This window comes from Xyrauchen texanus, chromosome 15 (assembly GCF_025860055.1).
Source record: "Xyrauchen texanus isolate HMW12.3.18 chromosome 15, RBS_HiC_50CHRs, whole genome shotgun sequence".
In the NCBI taxonomy this organism is placed as follows: Eukaryota; Metazoa; Chordata; class Actinopteri; order Cypriniformes; family Catostomidae; genus Xyrauchen; species Xyrauchen texanus.
The window spans coordinates 25,215,675-25,236,102 of record NC_068290.1 but is presented as its reverse complement, the minus strand read 5'-3'; the positions used below and the strand labels follow the sequence as shown (position 1 = coordinate 25,236,102).

General features: G+C 43.0%; 1 protein-coding gene across 1 annotated transcript; it reads right to left on the bottom strand.

Moving 5' to 3' along the window:
- Positions 1 to 526: 526 nt before the first annotated feature.
- On the bottom strand, positions 527 to 19,683 carry LOC127655631 (DNA-binding death effector domain-containing protein 2-like). Its single transcript, XM_052143530.1, has 6 exons — positions 19,558 to 19,683; positions 18,626 to 19,132; positions 18,376 to 18,495; positions 18,163 to 18,291; positions 3,918 to 4,305; positions 527 to 1,630 (listed from the first exon to the last, which is right to left on the bottom strand). Exons 2-5 carry the CDS (start codon positions 19,080 to 19,082, stop codon positions 3,926 to 3,928), a joined length of 1,086 nt encoding a protein of 361 aa, XP_051999490.1. The 5' UTR covers positions 19,083 to 19,132; positions 19,558 to 19,683; the 3' UTR covers positions 527 to 1,630; positions 3,918 to 3,925.
- Positions 19,684 to 20,428: the final 745 nt, after the last annotated feature.

Sequence of the window (20,428 nt, the reverse complement as noted above, 5' to 3'; positions counted from 1 at the left end):
GTAGGCTATATTTTGTATACAATATATTAATATGAATATATATATATAAAATCTACATTGCAATGATTAGGGACTCTAAAATATATTTAAATACATGTGCAAAGCCTTATTATTGAAGAAAATAGGTGTGCTCCAACTGCACTTTGCCTATATAATTTGCGAGATTCGCCGGTTATTACTCTGATAAACATATGGCATGATTTACTGTTATAAGAACACAGATTGAGAGTTTAATGAGAGTTAATGAGAGAGTAGAACAGGTGTCAGAATAAACAACTTGGTGATGGCATACTATTGTTTCTGCCAGAGACCAACATAGCAGTAGTAGTACAAGTTCTATGTGAAGTAAGTCACTGCGAGCTCAGCCTCTGAAACACACGTCACTGTTGTCACGTTGCTAGTCTGAAGTCTTTGCAGTAAAAATGTTCCTTCCCTGGAAAGTTTAAGGTTACACTATAAGGTTTGATATTTCAGTGGAATAAATTAAATGGCATTTTAACACAAAACATCAGAAAGACACAACAACTATTTTCTGACAATACTTTATTAAGAATTATATTTACATAAAAGAAAATTTTCCCAAACAGGTTACATAATATTAAACAAAAACATTTTTACTAAAAATAAAATTACACATTAGTTTAGAAATAATACCAGTTTAGTTAGGTTGTATGTCAAGGCTGGGGTCAAACCAGCATTTCCCTTATTATAATTAACTAGTCTTATTCTATCAACCATTAACAAAGGCATCTGGAAGCCCTGGTAATCCATGACATTGATCTTGTTGTGGTCTAGAGGAAGTTATTGAGTATTTGGTACAACTGTAGTTTCCAAGTCATCCACACTGCAGAAAGTCTTTCTTTTAGTAGTTCAAAACAAGTCTCTTCCCCATCTTGTGGCATCTCCCGATATTCAATGCCCTGTCCAGTGGCCACTTTGAGAGACCTAGCCCAATCAAGTTCTATATTCAAAAGTGATATTGAAGGTGCAAGCATAGGATTCTGTCCTTTGTATTGTTACATAGCCCAAACTCTTATCCACTAAGATAGCACTCAGTCATTCAAAAACCCTTTACCTCAGTCCACACTTGCCCAGTATAAAGAAAAAGAAAAAGAAAAATCCTATTATAACTACTTATTTATAACAATATTTTTTTAATTATACACTATAATAGAAATTGGGCTTGTATACTTTACAAGTTTATTTTTGGTGATTCTTTTGAGTTTTCTTTCATAAGCTTCCTTACATTTCATATATCATGAATTTGTATGATTCACTTAAGTTCATAAGTCTCATGACATTATGAAAACCCTTCACTTTATATCCATGTACCACCTGTGGCACAGTATTCATAGCACTTACAAGAGGAATGATCCGAGAGTCTATGGGTGTAGTAGTGAGTGTTTGTCCACATTTAAGCTGACCCACAGTACATGAAACAACCCCACATTTGAACATAAATAATTAAGAATCATTTTAAGAAAACAAAAAACAAAGTGGCCCTTTAATAAGCTCTCCATTCAAGAAGGGTCACAATGCTCCATGGACAATGAAATATAAAAGGCAAAAGAAAGTTTTCTTCATCCACCTTCACTGAAGGTCCTGAGGCATTCTGCCATTAATCAAAGTCCTGTGAAAGAAACAGGAGATACATAATTTACTCAAAAAACTAACCAGGACTAGAGGCAATTTATCAATTGTAAAATCATTTACACAGAGACTTAACACTAAGATTGCTGTTTTATTGTGTTCAAATTTTACATTCATTGAATAGGCACTGTCCAAAATCAAATGTACACATTTCATGATTTTACATGATGCCATAGTCATGAAATACTGAGAAAAAATGGTTTCCAACACCCTCTGGTGGTAATATATGAATACAGGCATCAGGCCAGGCAAGAGGAGTATATGAACTCAGCACAGAAAGAAACGTCCCTTTTTCAGAACACTGTATTTTAAAGATCATTTTGTAAAAATCAAAATAACTTTACAGATCTTTATTGTAAAGGGTTTAAACAATGTTTTCCATACTTGTTCAATGAACCATAAACATTTAATGAACATGAACCTGTGGAATAGTCGTTAAGACACCAACAGCTTACAGACGGTAGGCAATTAAGAGCAGTTATAAAAACTACTGACTCTGAAAAACACCAAAAGAAAGATGCCCAGAGTCCCTGCTCATGTATATGAACATGCCTTAGCATGACTGCAAATATGGCCAGGGCAATAAATTGCAATGTCCGTACTGTGAGATGACTAAGACAGTGCTACAGGAAGACAGGAAGGACAGCTGATTGTCCTCGCAGTGACAGGCCATGTGTAACAACACCTGCACAGGATCGGTACATCCGAATATCACACCTGCGGGACAGGTACAGGATGGCAACAACAACTGCCCGAGAAACACCAGGAATGCACAATCCCTCCATGAGTGCTCACACTGTCCGCAATATGCTGAGGCTGGACAGAGGGCTTGTAAGCCTGTTGAAATGCAGGTCCTTACCTGACATCACCGGCAACAACGTTGCCCATGTGCACAAACTAACTTTTGCTGGACCAGACTTGACTGGCAAAAGAAACTCTTCTCTGATGAGTTGTGGTTTTGTTTCACCAGAGTTGATGGTCGGACTTGCATTTATCATAGAAAGAATGAGCATTACACCGAGGCCTGTACTCTGGAGCGGGATCGATTTGGATGTGGAGGGTCTGTCATGGTCTGGGGCGGTGTGTCACAGCATCATTGGACTGAGCATGTTGTCATTGCAGGCAACCTCAATACTGTGTATTACAGGGAAGACATCCTCCTCCCTCATGTGGTACCCTTCCTGCAGACTCATCCTGACATGACCCTCCAGCATGACAATGCCACCAGCCATACTGCTTGTTCTGTGCATGATTTCCTGCAAGACAGGAATGTCAGTGTTCTGCCGGATCTCAATCCCATACAGCATGTCTTGGACCTGTTGGATCGGAGGGTGAGGGCTAGGGCCATTCCCCCCAGAAATGTCCGGGAACTTGCAAGTCTCTTGGTGGAAGAGTGGGGTAACATCTTACAGCAAGAACTTGCAAATCTGGTGCAGTCCATGAGGAGGAGATGCACTGCAGTAATTAGCTGGTAGCCACACCAGATACCTACTGTTAACTTTACCCTCACCCCCCACAAACACACATTATTCCGTTTCTGGTAGTCACAAGTCTGTGAAACTTGTTCAGTTTTAGTCTTAGTTGGTATTTTCTGTTCATACAAATATTTACACGTTAAGTTTGCTGAAAAGAAAAGCAGTTGAAAGTGAGAGGACGTTTTTTTTTTTTTTTTGCTGAGTTTAGTTCCAGGCAGCACTCCAAAAAGGGGTGGGAGCTCTGAACTGCCATCGAAGATATAGGAAACCCGAAATCTAACACTTTCTCTAAACCAGTGGTTCCCAACCCTATTCCTGGAGGCCCCACATCACAACACATTTTGGATATCTCCCTAATTAAACACACCTGATTCAACTAATCAGCTCGCTAGTGGAGAATCCAATACCTGAATTGGGTGTGTCAGAAAGGGAGATATAAAAAATGTGCCATGTTGGGGGGCCTCCAGGAACAGGGTTGGAACCACTGCTTTAAACTTAACCATAAGTGAAAGTGATGCCCCTTTTTGGAGTTGGCGCGACCCATTTGGGAGTAACCTTGCACTCTTTTGGAGATTCTACCACTATTTTGAGATCGCCGGCCAGCAGCTATGCCTACTTGGGCATGAGAAGGGAGTATCTAACTGCTTATGACAGTTTTCAAAATAAGCTGTAATACCTTTACAGCTGAACAAGTCCCCTTATCTTATATAAATTACCCAATGAATGACTATAACTAGACCCTAGTTATAATAAAATGCATAAATTGCATAAATAGTCAATTTAAAAACTCACCTTTGTGTTCACCATTTTGTAGCATTGTATGTCTGGTTGCTGAGCAACAGTTTTCTGCCCTCCTCATAGTCATCCTGATCCACACTGACAAGCAGTCTGACACCCTCCTGTCCTGCAGCTCTCTTTAATGAGTCTGTGATGAAGACCCCTTTCAGCGCCTCAAGTAGTGCCCCGCTCAGGTAATCTGCCCAGAACGCATCCAGGTTGGCAAGTTCAGAGAACTTGATATCACAGACAATAGACCCCAGGTCTCGGGTGCGAAGCAACGAACTTGCTTGGCTGAACAGTTCAAACTGCCTTTCCAAAGGCTGCTGCTTGTCTGACGAAACTCCTCCTCGTAGAGCCGACTCATGCTCAGAGTACTCTGCACGCACACGTAGCCGGATATCTGAGAACATGAAAGAGTGCAAGAGTGGGGGAGACAGCGAGAAAGAGAGGAAGGTGGGATGAAGGATGATATTTAACGAGGGCATGGAGATGTAGATGAGAAAGTTTGGGATAAGGATGTTTTGAGGCAAAGATGGTGAGAAATAAGTAAAACAGCAGGAGGAAAAGGGGAGAACACAAGAAATAAAGCAGAGTCAGTGGAGTGAAAAAGAGGGTAAAAAGCACAGTGAAAATTTTATGAGATTTGACATTCAAGATTATTTGCTTATACCAAATTATTTGGTATACAAATAATTGTAAATTCAGTTTTGTTTAAATTCTTTCCCTACTTCAGGCTGATTTGGTGGGAAATCAGCAACAGGAAATAACATTTTTCTGCTAAACTTGGTCTCCGCTTCCTCAATTTTTTTTTTATCAGAAATACCCCAACTGAGACCAACAGCGTTATTTCATTTCTTCTTTGCATTTATTTCTCGTTAGATGGACATCAAAAGGGATGTGATGTCAAAGGCAAAGCTTGGCCAGTTTTTGGGTCATGAACATTTGCCACATTGCAACACTTCAATACACACTTCAATGCAGCACATCTGGTCTGAATTTGGGTGGAGAAAAAAAATTCACTGATTTCCCATAAGATCATGTAGTTTGGACTTTTAAGGACAGTGAGCACAGTGCATTTCATTAAACCAAAATGCACAAAAATGTTACTTTTTGTGGAACTGTATCAGCTCTGAGAAGTAGTGGCTATCCGAGGCCAACGTCCTCAGCAATGTTTACAAGCTGGACTCAAGAAACTGTTCGATGCATTTCATAGTTGATTAAAGTTGACTGACCCTGCTTATTTGAATTCAGTAAACACAGTGATGGGTAAAAACCAGTTTGCCAATTCAGATTTTCCTTAGGGGCTCTTTGGGAGGGGAGAATCAATGGTTTAGATTCCTCAAGAGCTAGCTTTCAAATTATTGGAAAGGACATAGGGTACATATTGGTCCAACAAGTTGACTGAACATGGCCTTTGCATATGTACAGGTCACAGAGAAATATGTTAGGGAGATTGGAGAGCTCAAGGTAATTTGGTAAATTCAGGCGGGCTGAAAGCATCCCTCTTAAAAAGTCTGGAGATGAACATCAATTTAAATTCCAGGGCCAGAGAGCAGAGGTACTGAGAGCTCATTGTAAACGGATGATAAAACTCAGTTTAATTGGCAGTCGATAGTTTTGGTGATATTTGTACTTTAATTGTGCATCCAAGTTCTAAAGAGGCCATTTTTAAAAGATGGCTTGGTTTCCAGAAGTTAGAATTTAAATCATGCAACAGCACAGTGAACAAAGATGGCAAAATACGATTGGAGTATACATACTGAACCAGAGCTTCGCAGTGATGTCATTTCCTTTCATGTCATTATCTCAGAGGTCAGAGGTGGCAGTGGACCCATCAATCGTCAGAACACTGCTGCAACACAAATCCAACCTTTCTGCATCCAAAGCTCAACCACAAACTCCTTTTTCATTTTTGGAAGCTTACAAAGCAACATTAGTGTCTATTTATCATTTTTATAATATGAAGTAAGGGACTGAGTGAGAGTAATAGTATAATAAATGAATAATAAAGCTCAAGAGAAAACTAAAATGGAAAAGTCGGAATGAGTAACCTTTCAGATGCTCCTCACAGCAGCAAATTAACAACCCAATTAACTAAAACAAGCACACAGAAGCTGATTTGTTATAAATACCATAACATTGTTCATATCAAATGCTTTAACGTGCAACTTGTGAACGGTTGCTATTTAAAGTTTTGTTTGGCATTTTATCAATGGACTGCAGCTAAAACACCACCTTATTTGTTTTTAATCCTTACATATGGGACTTGTAAAACATTTCAAGATTCAAATGAGACATTAGGACCAGGGAAAAAAAGTTTCATAATTAGGATTTAGAAATAACTATTGAAATGATCACTGATTACATTTCACAGTTAAAGGATTATGTATTCCTCAACTCAACCTGTTACATGAAAACCAGACTATGATGTGATGAGAATTTAAGCTTAATACTGTTAAACTTCTAGAGAGGGTTCTTGATATAGGGAATGTGGCAACAAAACATTTCAAACATTTATCAGTTATTTTGTTTTGATTTAAAAGCTTTGTCACCTGAACAATATTTCTAAGTTAATATAATGAAATGCACACAAACACCACAAAATTTTCAGAGTTCCTCTTATACAGTAATACAAGACATTGTTTGTTTTTTTTCTCCTTTGCTTTATCTTTAGTATGTTTCAGACTTTTCTGTATTTATATTGCAGTACACAGAAGGCACCCATAAGGAGCAGTACAATAGAGATTTCTCACAAAATAGTTAATGTACCCATCGGCATGATGATTTTTCTTTCTTTTTTTTTTTTGCTCAGTAAGGCATCATAAACCTATTTTGTGCTTCCCTGAGAATTACTTTAGAAAACATCAATCCACAAATATATAGAAATGCCTACTCTGTAAGTTCCTTTAAAAATATTACTTAAAAAAAAAATTTTTAAATTAAAGAAAAACCTTTTTGAGTTGCTCCATGTGAAGAGCTTCCACACTTATTTTAATCTCTCTTTTATGCTGAACAACAAACCAAGATGGAGGAAGAGCAACGAGGGCAAAAGGCTGACCAACTTGTGCACATAGGTCAGGATCAAGCTTTTCTTTTGACTGTTTTTTTCTTTCATTTTCTCCCTCTATTAGTACGTGAGGATGGCCAACTTGTTTTTGTCCCTGACACTTGTGTCAGTCTGTTTTTCAACTGTGAACATAGAGAAAAGAGAGGAAGAGAAAGAGAGACAAGCAGTTTTGGATGAACGTTGTTGCAACAGTTCATATACATAATTTCTTGTCAGTGCGTGAAGGAAACTATTTCTATATACAGTTGAAGTTAGAAGTTTACATACACCTTAGCTTAATACATTTAAACTCAGATTTTCACAATTCCTGACATTTAATTGTAGAAAACCTTAGGTTCACTACTTTATTTTAAGAATGTGAAATGTCAGAATAATAGTAGAGAGAATAATTTATTTATATCAGCTCTTATTTCTTTCATCACATTCCCAGTGGGTCAGAAGTTTACATACACTTTGTTAGTATTTGGTAGCATTGCTTTTAAATTGTTTGTACATGGGTCAAATTTTTTTGGTAGCCTTCCACAAGCTTACAACAAGTTGCTTGGATTTTGGCCCATTCCTCCAGACAGAACTGGTGCAACTCAGTCAGGTTTGTAGGCCTCCTTGCTCGCACACGCTTTTTCAGTTCTGCCCAAAAATTTTGTAGCGGACTGAGGTCAGGGCTTTGTGATGGCCACTCCAGTATCTTGACTTTGTTGTCCTTAAGCCATTATGCTACAACTTTGGAGGAATGTTTGGAGTCACGGTCTATTTGGAAGACCCATTTGCAACAGAGCTTTAACTTCCTGGCTGATGTCTTGAGATGTTGCCTCAATATATCTACATAATTTTACTTCCCCTTCTGTCGCTCTCTCCACGTTGTGTCAGAGAAGCGACACTAGGGGTCTCTCTTGAGCGCCGATATCCACCTCTGATCTATGAAAAAAGGCCAATGAGAGTTGGCAGCCAGTATTTGCATGTCCCGCCCCCGCACATACGGGTATTTAAGCAGCGCAAATACGGGAGTTCATTCAGAAAATTTCTTCGGAGCCGATGGTCTGTCTGCAGTTTGCTGCGAGTTACACACCACTATAAACATTCCTGTTTCCTCTGACGATCTGCATGCTGTTGGATCTTGACGGCGCACAACAGCGGCTTTTTTGCGATGGCCCTCCTGCAAGTCCACCAGGCCAAAGCACTCAACATGCACGGGGGTGGACCTGATCCTGATGTGCTGCAGGAACTGCGCTCAGCGACCGACCTCGCCTTGAGAGCGACGAAGGCCACAGCGCAGGCACTCGGACAGGCGATGGCCACCCTAGTGGTCCAGGAACGCCATCTTTGGCTCAATCTGGTCGAGATGCGTGAGGCTGATAAGAACCGCTTCCTGGACGCACCTGCCTCCCAGATTGGCCTTTTCGGCGACACCGTCGAGGACTTCGCCCAACAGTTCTCCGCGGTGGAGAAGCAGACGGAGGCCATCTCTCACATGATGCCCCGCCGCAGACCTGCCGCTACGGGCCCTGCCCCGTCTGCCCGCAGAGGGCGTCCCCCTGCGAAGAAACCAGCTCCTGCTCCGCCTCAACCCGGGCCCAGCTCTCAGCCCCAGCGTCGAGCACACCCCGTCTCACGAACCCCTCCAGGACCCGGAAGGCTCCCAAGCGTTCCTGAGACAGCCGACCCAGAGCCGAAGATGTTAGCTCCGGAGGTGGTAAGACCACTCCGTCCCCCGGTGGAGGGCCGGGAAGAGAATCCTTTCTTTTTTCATGTTTCCACACCCCCTGACGGGGGCTGTGGTACCCACATTCTCATTAACAGAGATATTTCCTTTGCCTCTGGGTCACCTGGCCCACAAATGCCGTTCTCACGGCAATCTGCTTTCAGATTACGACAGTCCGGGTACACCGGACACGGCGATCCCACCTTCCGCCTGCCCACGACTGTCCCCCGGCCGGCCGGTTCAGACGAGTCCAGAGGACGCCAGCATCAGACCTCCTCCTCAGTCATGAACCCGCCCCCTGCCGGGTGCGCGGAGCAAGGTAAGTGCTTTGAGTCTATTCTCAGCACCTCAGCCTCGGGCCGCAACGAAGCCGCCCGACGCTTCATTACCCGGCTTACGACCAATCCTGGACCGGCGAGTTTTCAATCGGGCCTTGTTAAAACTCCCGTTCAAAATGCTCACGCAGAGAAATATTCTGGCTGGCGTTCATCATCTAGATTGGTTCGCAGCGGTAGACCTGAAGGACGCGTACTTCCACGTCTCAATTCTGCCACGACACTGACCCTTCTTACGGTTCGCGTTCGACGGCCAGGCGTTTCAGTACAAAGTCCTCCCCTTCGGCCTGTCTCTGTCCCCTCGCGTCTTCACGAAGGTCGCAGAGGCGGCCCTTGCCCCGCTACAAGTAGCCGGCATCCGCAGAGACCAGGTGCTCCGGCACCTCAGCCGCTTGGGGCTTCAGGTCAACTGGGAAAAGAGCAAGCTCACTCCGGTTCAGAGCATCTCTTTTCTCGGGTTGGAGTTAGACTCAGTCTCAATGACAGCACGTCTCACGAGCGAGCGTGCTCAGTCGGTGCTGGACTGCCTTGCTTCCCTCAAGCCAGGCACAGTGGTCCCTCTAAAACTTTTCCAGAGGCTCCTGGGGCATACGGCATCCTCCGCGGCGGTCGCGCCGCTGGGGTTGATGCATATGAGACCACTCCAGCACTGGCTCCAGACTCGAGTCCCGAGACAAGCATGGCACCACGGCACAAACACTGTGCCTCAAAACACTCTGACCCTGGACAGACCTCTGCTTTTTACAGGCAGGAGTGCCCCTGCAGCAGGTGTCCCGACGCGTTCTGATCACAACCGACGCCTCCCGGTCCGGGTGGGGTGCCATGTACAGCGGGCACGCAGCAGCGGGCCATTGGAAAGGGGCCCCGCTGCGTTGGCACATCAATTGCCTGGAGTTGCTGACCGTCCTTCTTGCTCTCAGGAAGTTCCTCCCGTTAGTTCGGGACAAACATGTCCTCGTGAGATCGGACAGCACCACGGTGGTGGCGTACATAAATCGCCAAGACGGCGTACGCTCCCGCCACACGTCACAACTCGCCCGCCGTCTCCTCCTATGGAGCCAGCAGGCTTCACCCCCAGTCGGTCCAGCTGATTTGGGAACGGTTTGGCAAGGCCCAGGTAGACCTGTTCGCCGCCCAGGAAACCTCCCACTGCCCGCTCTGGTACGCCCTAACAGAGGTTCCCCTCGGGACAGACGCGCTGGCACACAGCTGGCCCTCGGGCTGCGCAAGTACGCATTTCCCCCAGTGAGCCTTCTTGCACCGGTGCTGTGCAAGGTCAGGGAGGACGAGGAGCAAGTCACGTTGGTGGCCCCCTACTGGCCCACTCGGACTTGGTTCTCGGAACTCAGGCTCCTCGCGACAGCTCCTCCCTGGCGAATTCCCCTGAGAAAGGACCTCCTCTCTCAGGGATGGGGCATGCTCTGGCACCCACGCCCAGACCTCTGGAACCTCCACGTCTGGTCCCTGGACGGGACGCGGAAGAGCTAGCCGGCTTACCGGCGACCATTGTGAATACCATCAACCAAGCCAGAGCCCCTCTACCAGGCACCTTTACGCCCTAAAGTGGCGCTTGTTCGCAGATTGGTGTTCTTCCCGAGCCGAAGACCCGCAGAGATGCGTGATTAGGTCAGTGCTTCTGTTCCTACAGGAGAGGCTGGACAGGAGGCTGTCCCCGTCCACCCTCAAGGTGTATGCTGCCGCTATCGCCGCCCACCACGATCCTGTAGACGGCAAGTCTTTGGGTAAGCACGACCTGATCCTCAGGTTCCTGAGAGGCGCCCGGAGGTTGAATCCCTCCCAGCCAGGCCTAGTTCCCTCCTGGGATCTCTCGGTAGTCTTGGCAGGACTCCAGAGACCTCCCTTCGAGCCGCTCGACTCAGGGCCCTCTCTCTTAAGACGGCCCTGCTGATCGCGCTCGCCTCCATTAAGAGGGTCGGGGACCTGCAAGCATTCTCTGTCAGCAACACTTGCCTGGAGTTCGGTCCGGCAGATACGTCTGTGATCCTAAGACCGCGACCGGGCTATGTGCCCAAGGTTCCTACCACACCATTCCGAGATCAGGTAGTGAACCTGCAAGCGCTGCCCCGGGAGGAGGCAGACCCAGCCCTTTCGTTGCTGTGTCCAGTGCGCGCCCTGCGCATTTACCTGGACCGCACACAGAGCACCAGACGCTCTGAGCAGCTCTTTGTCTGCTTTGGGGGACGGCAGAAAGGGAATGCCATCTCCAAACAGAGGCTCGCCCACTGGGTTGTCGACGCCATCACACTGGCTTATCACACACAGGCCGTGCCCCTACCCTTACGGGTCCGAGCTCACTCAACAAGGGGTGTTGCGTCCTCGTGGGCACTGGCCGTGGGCACTGGCCGTGGGCACCTCCCTAGCAGACATCTGTAGAGCCGCGGGTTGGGCAACACCCAACACCTTCGCGAGGTTTTACAACCTCCACGTTGAGTCGGTCGCGTCTCGTGTGTTCTCAGGTCCGAGCCCGTAGAACTCGGTAACACGTAGACCGACCGGCCGGGTGGATCGCTTGCGCCCAGCGCCCTTTTCCTGACGTCAAGGTAAAGTAGTGCGCCTTCTTCCCAGGGTGCCCCACTCCGAGTCGGGACCCTGGTCGATTCCTCCCCAGCCCTCCGGGTCCGCGGTTCAGCGGAGGAACTCGCCGACCCAAGCCACTGCGGGTATCCTGATGGCTACCCTGTACTGGTATAGGTGCTCCACAGGTAAAATAGAAGGCCTCCTGCGCGGACGCCCCCTGTGCGTATTTCCACGGTTCTGTCCCCTTACGAACGGACCCCCGTGTCTCCCTTAGGCAGTTACAGCTGCCCCGGTCGCCGTGCTGTAGCAACTCCCCCTTCGAGGCTGGGATCTACCACCGCACCATACTTTCCACACGAGCCCTAAGGCGGCCGTGTGACGTGTCTACCACTTTTCCTCCCCAAGAAAAAGGGCAGGTGTGGTCTCCGCAGGGTCTGGTAAGACCCCTTCCCTATATGCGTGTAAGGGCCCCGGCCGTGATTGCTCTATGCGAGAAACATAGAGAGAAAAGAGGCCCAGCCAGGCTGGCCCGTTCCCATGTTGGCAAACATCGCCTTGTTCCCCTCCCAGGGTAACTAGAAGGATCCCGATGTTCAGTATGGGGCATTGGGGAAGGGTACGTGCAGCAGGGTACAGACGATGCGTGGCACTGGATGAATCCCTGCCCGCCTCTGTATCAGCAGTTCACGTACACGGTTCAGCACATGGCAAGATTGGAATGGGTCCCCTAGTGTCGCTTCTCCGACACAACGTGGAGAGAGCGACAGAAGGGGAACGTTTGGTTACGTATGTAACCTCCGTTCCCCGAGGGAGGGAACGACACGTTGTGTCTTTCCTCCGCCATGTCACTGAACCGAGCCACTATTGTGGCCGGACCATTTCCGGCTCCTCAGAAAAATCCTGAATGAACTCCCGTATTTGCGCCGCTTAAATACCCGTATGTCCGGGGGCAGGACATGCAAATACTGGCTGCCAACTCTCATTGGCCTTTTTTCATAGATCAGAGGTGGATATCGGCGCTCAAGAGAGACCCCTAGTGTCGCTTCTCCGACACAACGTGTCGTTCCCTCCCTCGGGGAACGGAGGTTACATACGTAACCAAACGTTCCTCATGATGCCATTTATATTGAGAAGTCTACCAGTCCCTCCTGCAGCAACATGATGCTGATGGGATTGTGTTCTTCAGCTTGTAAGCCTCATCACTTTTTCCTCCAAACATAACGATGGTCATTATGGCCAAACAGTTTGATATTTGTTTCATCAGATCAGAGGCTTACTTTTCTCCAAATAGTAAGATCTTTGCCACCATGTGCACTTGCAAACTGTAGTCTGGCTTTTTTATGGTGGTTTTGGAGGAGTGGCTTCTTCCATGCAGAGCAGCCTTTCACATAATGTTGTTTTAGGACTTGTTTTCCTGTGTCCTCCATCATCTTCACAAGGTCCTTTGCTGTTGTTCTGGGATTGATTTACACTTTTTGCACCAAACTACGTTCATCTCTAGGAGACAGAATGCATCTCCTTCCTGAGCGGTATGATGGCTGCGTGGTCCCATGGTGCTTATACTCGCATACTATTGTTAGTACAGATGAACGTGGTACCATCAGGCATTTGGAAATTGCCCCCAAGTATGACCCCGACTTGTGAAGGTCCACAATTTTTTTTTCTCTGAGGTCTTGGCTGATTTCTTTTGATTTTCCCATGATGTCAAGCAAAGGAGTTTGAAGGTAGGCCTTAAAATACATCCACAGGTACACCTCCAATTCAGTACATCTATCAGAAGCTAATTGGCTTGACATCATTTTCTGGAATTTTCCAAGCTGCTTAAAAGCAGTGTAACCCCTAACCCTAACCAGTGTATGTAAACTTCTGACTAACTGTAATTGTAATATAGTCAATTAAAAGTGAAACAACCTGTCTGTAAACAATTGTTGGAAAAATTACTCATGTCATGCATAAAGTAGATGTCCTAAACGACTTGCCAAAACTATAGACTGCTAATTTTAAGTCTGTGGAGTGGTTAAAAAAATTACTTTTAATGACTTCAACCCTAAGTTTATGTAAACTTCTGACTTCAAATGTAATTCAAATAGAGACCACTGGTGCAAACCTTTTGGGTCCAGAATGAGCCTATCAGACACGATTCTACTAACTTTGCAGTGGAAACCACCAACATGTAATTCAATAATACAAAATGAAAACACTGGCAGTTTAAGATTAGATGGATTAAGGTATCTGGTACATTTATGAACGTTTAATAAGCAGTTTCAATACAGAAAGTCTAATCAACACAAATACAAAATTACTGGAAGGATGGGTCTAAACAAGAACTGTTGGTTCATTTTCCTCAGAACTGATCCAGAATAAGTTTCACAGAGGCCTTTGTGTACAAATTATTAGACTTAACTGTATGTATGTATATATATATATATATATTAAAAACACACACACACACACACACACACACACACACACACACACACACACACACACACACACACACACACACACACACACCTTTAGGGTTGAGTTTGGCCAAAGACTGTAGATCGGAAAAATAGAGCCATGTAGGGGCAATGCATGTTGATTGTAATACAATCAACAAATGTCATTTTTTATGATTTCATTGAGTCAGTTCTGTGAAACACTGAGGCCAACAACCCCTCTAGAGAGGAATTCGTTCCTATTTTTTCCCAAATCTAGTTAATATTTTAGCACATATAAAAGCAACCGGGGAAGTAGACAGTAACAACTGAACACACAGAATTAGACTTCACCCCTCCTCCTTTGCGAGTTAAGAGGGGGGTTCTTTACCTTAGAACATGGACCAGGCGTGTGAGTTAAAGCACACAAATGTCTTGACTGTGTGTGAGATCGGACAGAGGACAGCACACTTGTTTGTTGTGAGCTCTGCCTCTTTCACTATATCCATTCTCCTGCTTTTTCTACTCAATCTTGAGTCAACCTGTCAAGATCAAATGTGGAGTCAACAAAGCAAACAGCATGTTCAGCTAGTTCAGGAGTGAAAAAAGGTGCAAGTTCATAAGTCAATCATGGCACAGCAGGACTGTAATGTTTGAAGTTGTCTGAGAGAATCTGTTTTACAAGCCTTTTAGTCTCCAGTGGTGGATCTCATAGAACATAGAAATAAATGTGAGCAGCTACAAATTAAGGAATTTGAGATACTTGGAAATAGTATTATCAGGGACAGATTATGACTTGCAAAGGCCAATTATCTCCAAAGGGCACCCCTCCGTCCCTGAGTATTATATAGTTTGATAGATGAATGCTTCATAAGTAAAAAAAAAGGTCCAAGATTTAAGGGACAGGTAAGGTATGTTATAGCACAAATGAACCTCATCTCGGTAAAAAGAAGGCAGATGGAGAAGGTAGATTAGCTTTGGCTGCATCAAGGCTTAGTAACAGAGGGGAAAATAAATACCTTCAATCAGAGGTAGCGCGACAGTGATCTGCATTGTTGAATTGGATATGAGACATTTGATGCAGCCAGTCTTGGTGGATGAATATTAAATAATCACTTTTTTCTCTTTTCAAGACATTTGAATCAACATTTCACAAGAGTTAATCACATTGACAACTGCTTATCCAAAGGAAAAAAATAAAAGAAGTAAAAGAAACGGAGAGAGAAAGTATGAAAATAAAAACAGAAAATGTGAGTGTAATTTAGTATATAAATTGTACCACGGTAACAGGGTAACTGAAGCCATTACAGCTCTAAATCTGTAAAACAGATGTATTCTCACACACACACACATTACAAAAATTACACTTAGGACTGGGTGATTTATTTTATCAATTAATACGAATTTACGCTTTATCACAATTGTTTTTATATAGAAGAATAGAGTTTTTGCATATAATATTAGCAAATGGTTACATATATTGTCAATCCACCAAAGGCTGAATAAGAAAGAGAAAAAAAAGATGTTCAAACTGCTTGGCTTGATGCCACCTACAATCTGATCAGCTGTACATGTGTGTATACTCCAAATGAATGTAACAGGTTAACAACATAGAGACTGATATAAAAGACCATAATTTTCCAGTGCGATTATACAGTGTGATTGTAGCTCAAATTTGTCCATCATGCATGTACATTTACACAATGTTGCCAATTTCCTGTGTGGTGCACTTGTTTGTGCATTTGTCTTGCACACCCATGTTTTCTATTATGAAATGAACTTTGATTTATCTAACCAGGTTGCCTTGCGTTCTAATAAAGTATATTTTATTTGAATCACGTTGGAGTTAACTTTTAGTTGAGTACATTTAAAAATCAAATCAACCAAGTTTTTTTTACATATCACCCAGCCCTAATTACACTAATGTAATGTATAACCTAAAATTAGTTATACATTTTTGTTTCTGATGCTGTCACATGAGGATGGGTTAAACATCTTAAAGGGACTGTTCACACAGAATGTAATCCAGCATTTAAAAAAGCTAGACGCAGTGCCTCGAACAGAACAGAAATGCAAGTGTCTTGTGACACATTTCTAAATGTTGAAGTCCTTTTGACTTGATGGCATCTTAAAAACACTGAAAATAATCGAGACGTGTCACAGAGGACAAAGCCCCCCCATCTAAAGCATGTTAACAGAGAAAAACAATTCCAAACCATGCAGATTATCGCAAAAACACACACTGTGTGAATGGCCCCTAAGGCAGTATTTCACAATTTTTATTTTAAAATAAAACCATTTTATTTGATACCAGTTGCAAAAATGGATGGTTAAGGTCTACTGTCCTGCCCCAAATTACAACTTTGCATTCCCAGAACCATTAAGAGCTGTGGCAACAAGCACAGGAATAGTAAGTACTAAAACTATGATTTAAAATCATTGAATATGCTTGGTGCCTTTAGAAAATTTTAATCGCTTTAAGCAGAAGGTGTGAAAATGCAAGCGTTTCTGCAGCAAGTGTAATGAAGAATCTTACCAGAGCCATGCGATTGTTGGCAGGGCAGATTTAAAGGGTCAATAAGCACCTGTAACAAATTATTATTATTATTTTTTACCAGTGCCGATGCCGAATGCCTTGGCATGATGAGTGGGACAAAGAGTGTCAAGAGTCTGACTTGCAATTTTCAGAAAAACTAAAATCAAAATAGCACCCTCTATGACTCCATGTTATTGACTTACACATTTTAATGCAGTATTTCTGATGTAAAATGCATGCGAATATGATGCAGATATATGAAAAATAGGTAGTTGTAAAATAACATGTCCATTAACTTTTTTTTACATGAAAGTATGAAGGACATATAATTTAGGTATTGAAACTGGTCAACATTTCTTTGTTTTTCACTATATTTAATTACATTTTTGCTTTTTTGTAGTTAACGTAAGTGGTCCTATGGAGTGACAAATTAATTTAAGTAGACATTCCATGTAGGGCCTACTCAATTATTATTAGGTCTCAAAACTGCTTGTATTAATTATTTCTGTTTTACAGTAATGGAAGTATAAGATATCACACTGCAGGACACTGCCGTCACGGTTTGAATGGTCAACTACCCTAATAACAAAGTGAGAAAAACGATTCCATGTTTTTAACCTCGTATAGATTGCCTTGAATACAATTCATGTTTTGAAAGTGTGAGATTCAATGTGTCTCATGCATCAGAATCATTTTAAAGAATTCCCATCTTGTAAATTATTCAAAACCCAGTCAGTCAATGATTCCTGCAAACCAAAAATATCTTTGAAGGTCCAAATGATGTACTATGAATCTATTTAGGTCTAAGATAAATGGTCAGTTTCATGCAGTTTAAATGAAGAAAAAAAAAAAAAAACTTCAACTAAACTTCATTATGAGACATTCAGCTCTTACAAGAGTATTGTATAATGAAAATACTATTGATAAATTATTGCAACTCAAGGAACAAATTGAAGGTCATAGTTTATAATTCTGTGCAGCAAATTGTGGTGCAAAGTATAAGCAGAACCTAACCGATTTCCTCAAATGGCCATTAGTATTTTTAGATTTGACTGTCCCGGAAACAGTCCTTGTAGGAAATGAATGTCTGACGTATTACCTTCTTTCTTTACAGATAGTTACTTGTTTTGGACATTTTTCAGAAGGCAGTGTTTTCTCTTATTTGTTTTCTTACCTACTGTGCCATTATTGCCACTCTGTGCTCTATTCTGAAGTGTGTTTAGCAATGCCCTGATGGCAGGACAGCACCATTCGAGCTATAGTGAGGTACAAAAGAATAAAGAGGCTGTGGTGTGAGCATTCTTTGAGTCCAGTGAGAATGAAACTAAAAAGTACAGTAGTGCAGAGCACAAGGATTTACAAAAAGGATGAATGGGGATGGCACATGTTTAATATGGTGTGATTGTTGCACACTTTTATTCTGACAGCATTAGAGATTCAGAGACAGGCATTATTGAATGAATGATTGGTTACTTATAATGTGTCACAGCATCAAGCACTGGGATACTCAGAGATTATCAGCAGTAGAGTGTTAAAAATAAAAAGAAAACAAAAAGAGAAATGTTAAGTCAACAAAAAAACATATGCTCAAAGAATGCTGGGAAAAGAGATCAAATAACAGAGGACGAGTAAGAGAGAATCGAGTAAAGAAAGTTCCCTTACCACAGGTCACTTTATTGGGTGTTGGCTGAGGTTCGATTTCAGGTTTGCCCCTAGATTTCCTGCTACAGTAGTGACCTCTACCCCGCTTTCGTCGGCCAGGGGTGGTCATTGTCACAGAAGAGCCAGCACCTGACATGCCAAACACAAATTAATCCACACAACAATTCTCGTCTAATTCTCAAATTTCAGAAATTTTGTGGCATCTCTACTCACGTGTTCTCCACTGCTGGTCTTGAGTGTTTTCCAAGAATGGTATTTCTGTGTTTGAGCTGATCTGTGTCCCCCCGGAGGTATCTACTTCTGGGTGGTCGAATCTCTCTCGTTCTGGGGACACTAACAGTACAATTGATACATCAGAATATGACCATAACTATCACTGATCGCTCCCACATATTGACCCTATTTGAGCAAAAGCATTATAAATAAATGTAATCGGCTCAGTAATTTTAAAACCGATGCTCACCTGTTCTTCTTTTCTTATGCGAGACAAAGGGCAGGATATCATGACGTGTCAGAATTCGTAGCAACTGCAATAAAGGTTCGAGGTTTCCCTCATTCAAGTACCCTCGTCTCTCCAACTCTAACAGCAGTTCAACACCACTCTTGGGTCGGTGACGATAGGCGATTGACCATCGTTCATTCCGTGGCTTTATCTTTCGCCATGCTTTCATAAGCTGGGGGCATGGAGTATTACCCAGGGGAGTTCCATCAGGTAACTCCTCAGTCCATCCCTCTGAATCAAGGGGATGTTTCCCAGGATAGGTTTCGTCGAGGAGAAACGACAAAACCTCGACATCGGTCTCTGTAAGTTGAGAGCCCACGATTTCAAAGATCTCGTGGAGGGACAACATTTCATAGTAGCTGAGGCACTCGGTCTCCTCCCAGTACAGAGAATATCTTGTGCTTCGTGCTTTAGCCATAGTCCCTGACCTCCAGAAAAAAACTCTAATCCTCCAAATGCGAAATGGTTCTGGTGAGGAAAAAATACGGATTAAATAAACAGATCAATTCGAATTATTTGTTATTAATAAAGGTTATAAACAATGTTAAATAATATGACATGCTATTTTAAACATGCAATTAGACATCTTTTGAAATAATTAACAAGGTATTTGTATCGTAGTTTGTAATTAACTGTTTCTGAAGATATGCTGTCAATACAGTTTCGATGCCAATCATTCATTAGGCATCATTAGAGGGTATACTAACAAATACAATTTAATTAAACAGCGCAGATCAACACAACCGTGTCACTAAAACATATGTTAGCATCTGAGCTAGCTATAAGGTTCGACTCTAGATCAAGTAAACGCTTCTATAAGACATATACAACGTTTAAATCCCGCGTTTAATCTGCCTTTCGTTTAAAAACAACATCTGAATAAAGATATTTACACGTCGTGGTGGAAACACCGCAGATGTTTTTCTTTGTAGAGTGTTTCTGTGGTGACAGTAGCCGTCAGTTTATTTAGTCAGCTGAGCTGACGCTGCTGTTAATCGCTCCGCTCGCGCAGCCTCACGTGTTCCATAGTACCCATTACATAATGTCACGTTCCCAATAGTATCCATAGAGTTGCAGAGCTATACGTCACAGCAGTCTCAGGCTGGAGGTAAGGGCGGAGCTTATGACAAAGCAGCAATCATGGTGGAGAGTTGTTGTCTTTGTAATATCTTAATAAATCTATCATTATTTGGTGAACAATGAATCTATACATAAACGCTTAGTTTTAGCTGCTTACTACTGAATCTGTAGGTGTGTTTCTTGTTATTCTTATTGAAGCTTACATTTTTTGTCATGCTTTATTAAAACAAATATTTTTCTGGGGACATTTAGATTACTCTTGGTATTGTGTTTTGTAAATAGGCATTGTTATAAAGTCACACCATCAACCACCAGTGAAACTGTGCACAAGCCAGCAATCAGAGACACACTATCAACCACCAGTGCTACAGTGCCTAAGACAGCGGTCAGAGACACACCATCAACCACCAGTGGTCAGAGACACACCATCAACCACCAGTGCCAACGTCAGCTGTCAGAGACACACATTTAACCACCAGTTCAGTGACCACACCAGCAGTCAGCCTGTGAGGTTGTCATGTTAATGGTGAGGAATATAGAGAAATCATGTTTTTGACATAACCTATAATTGTTGTGCTTTATAAGTATTTGTTGGAAGAAAGACAGTATAAGGATACATGCATTCACATTTATTCAATTGGCAAATGCTTTTATTGAAAACAACTTACTGTGCCTTTAATCTAT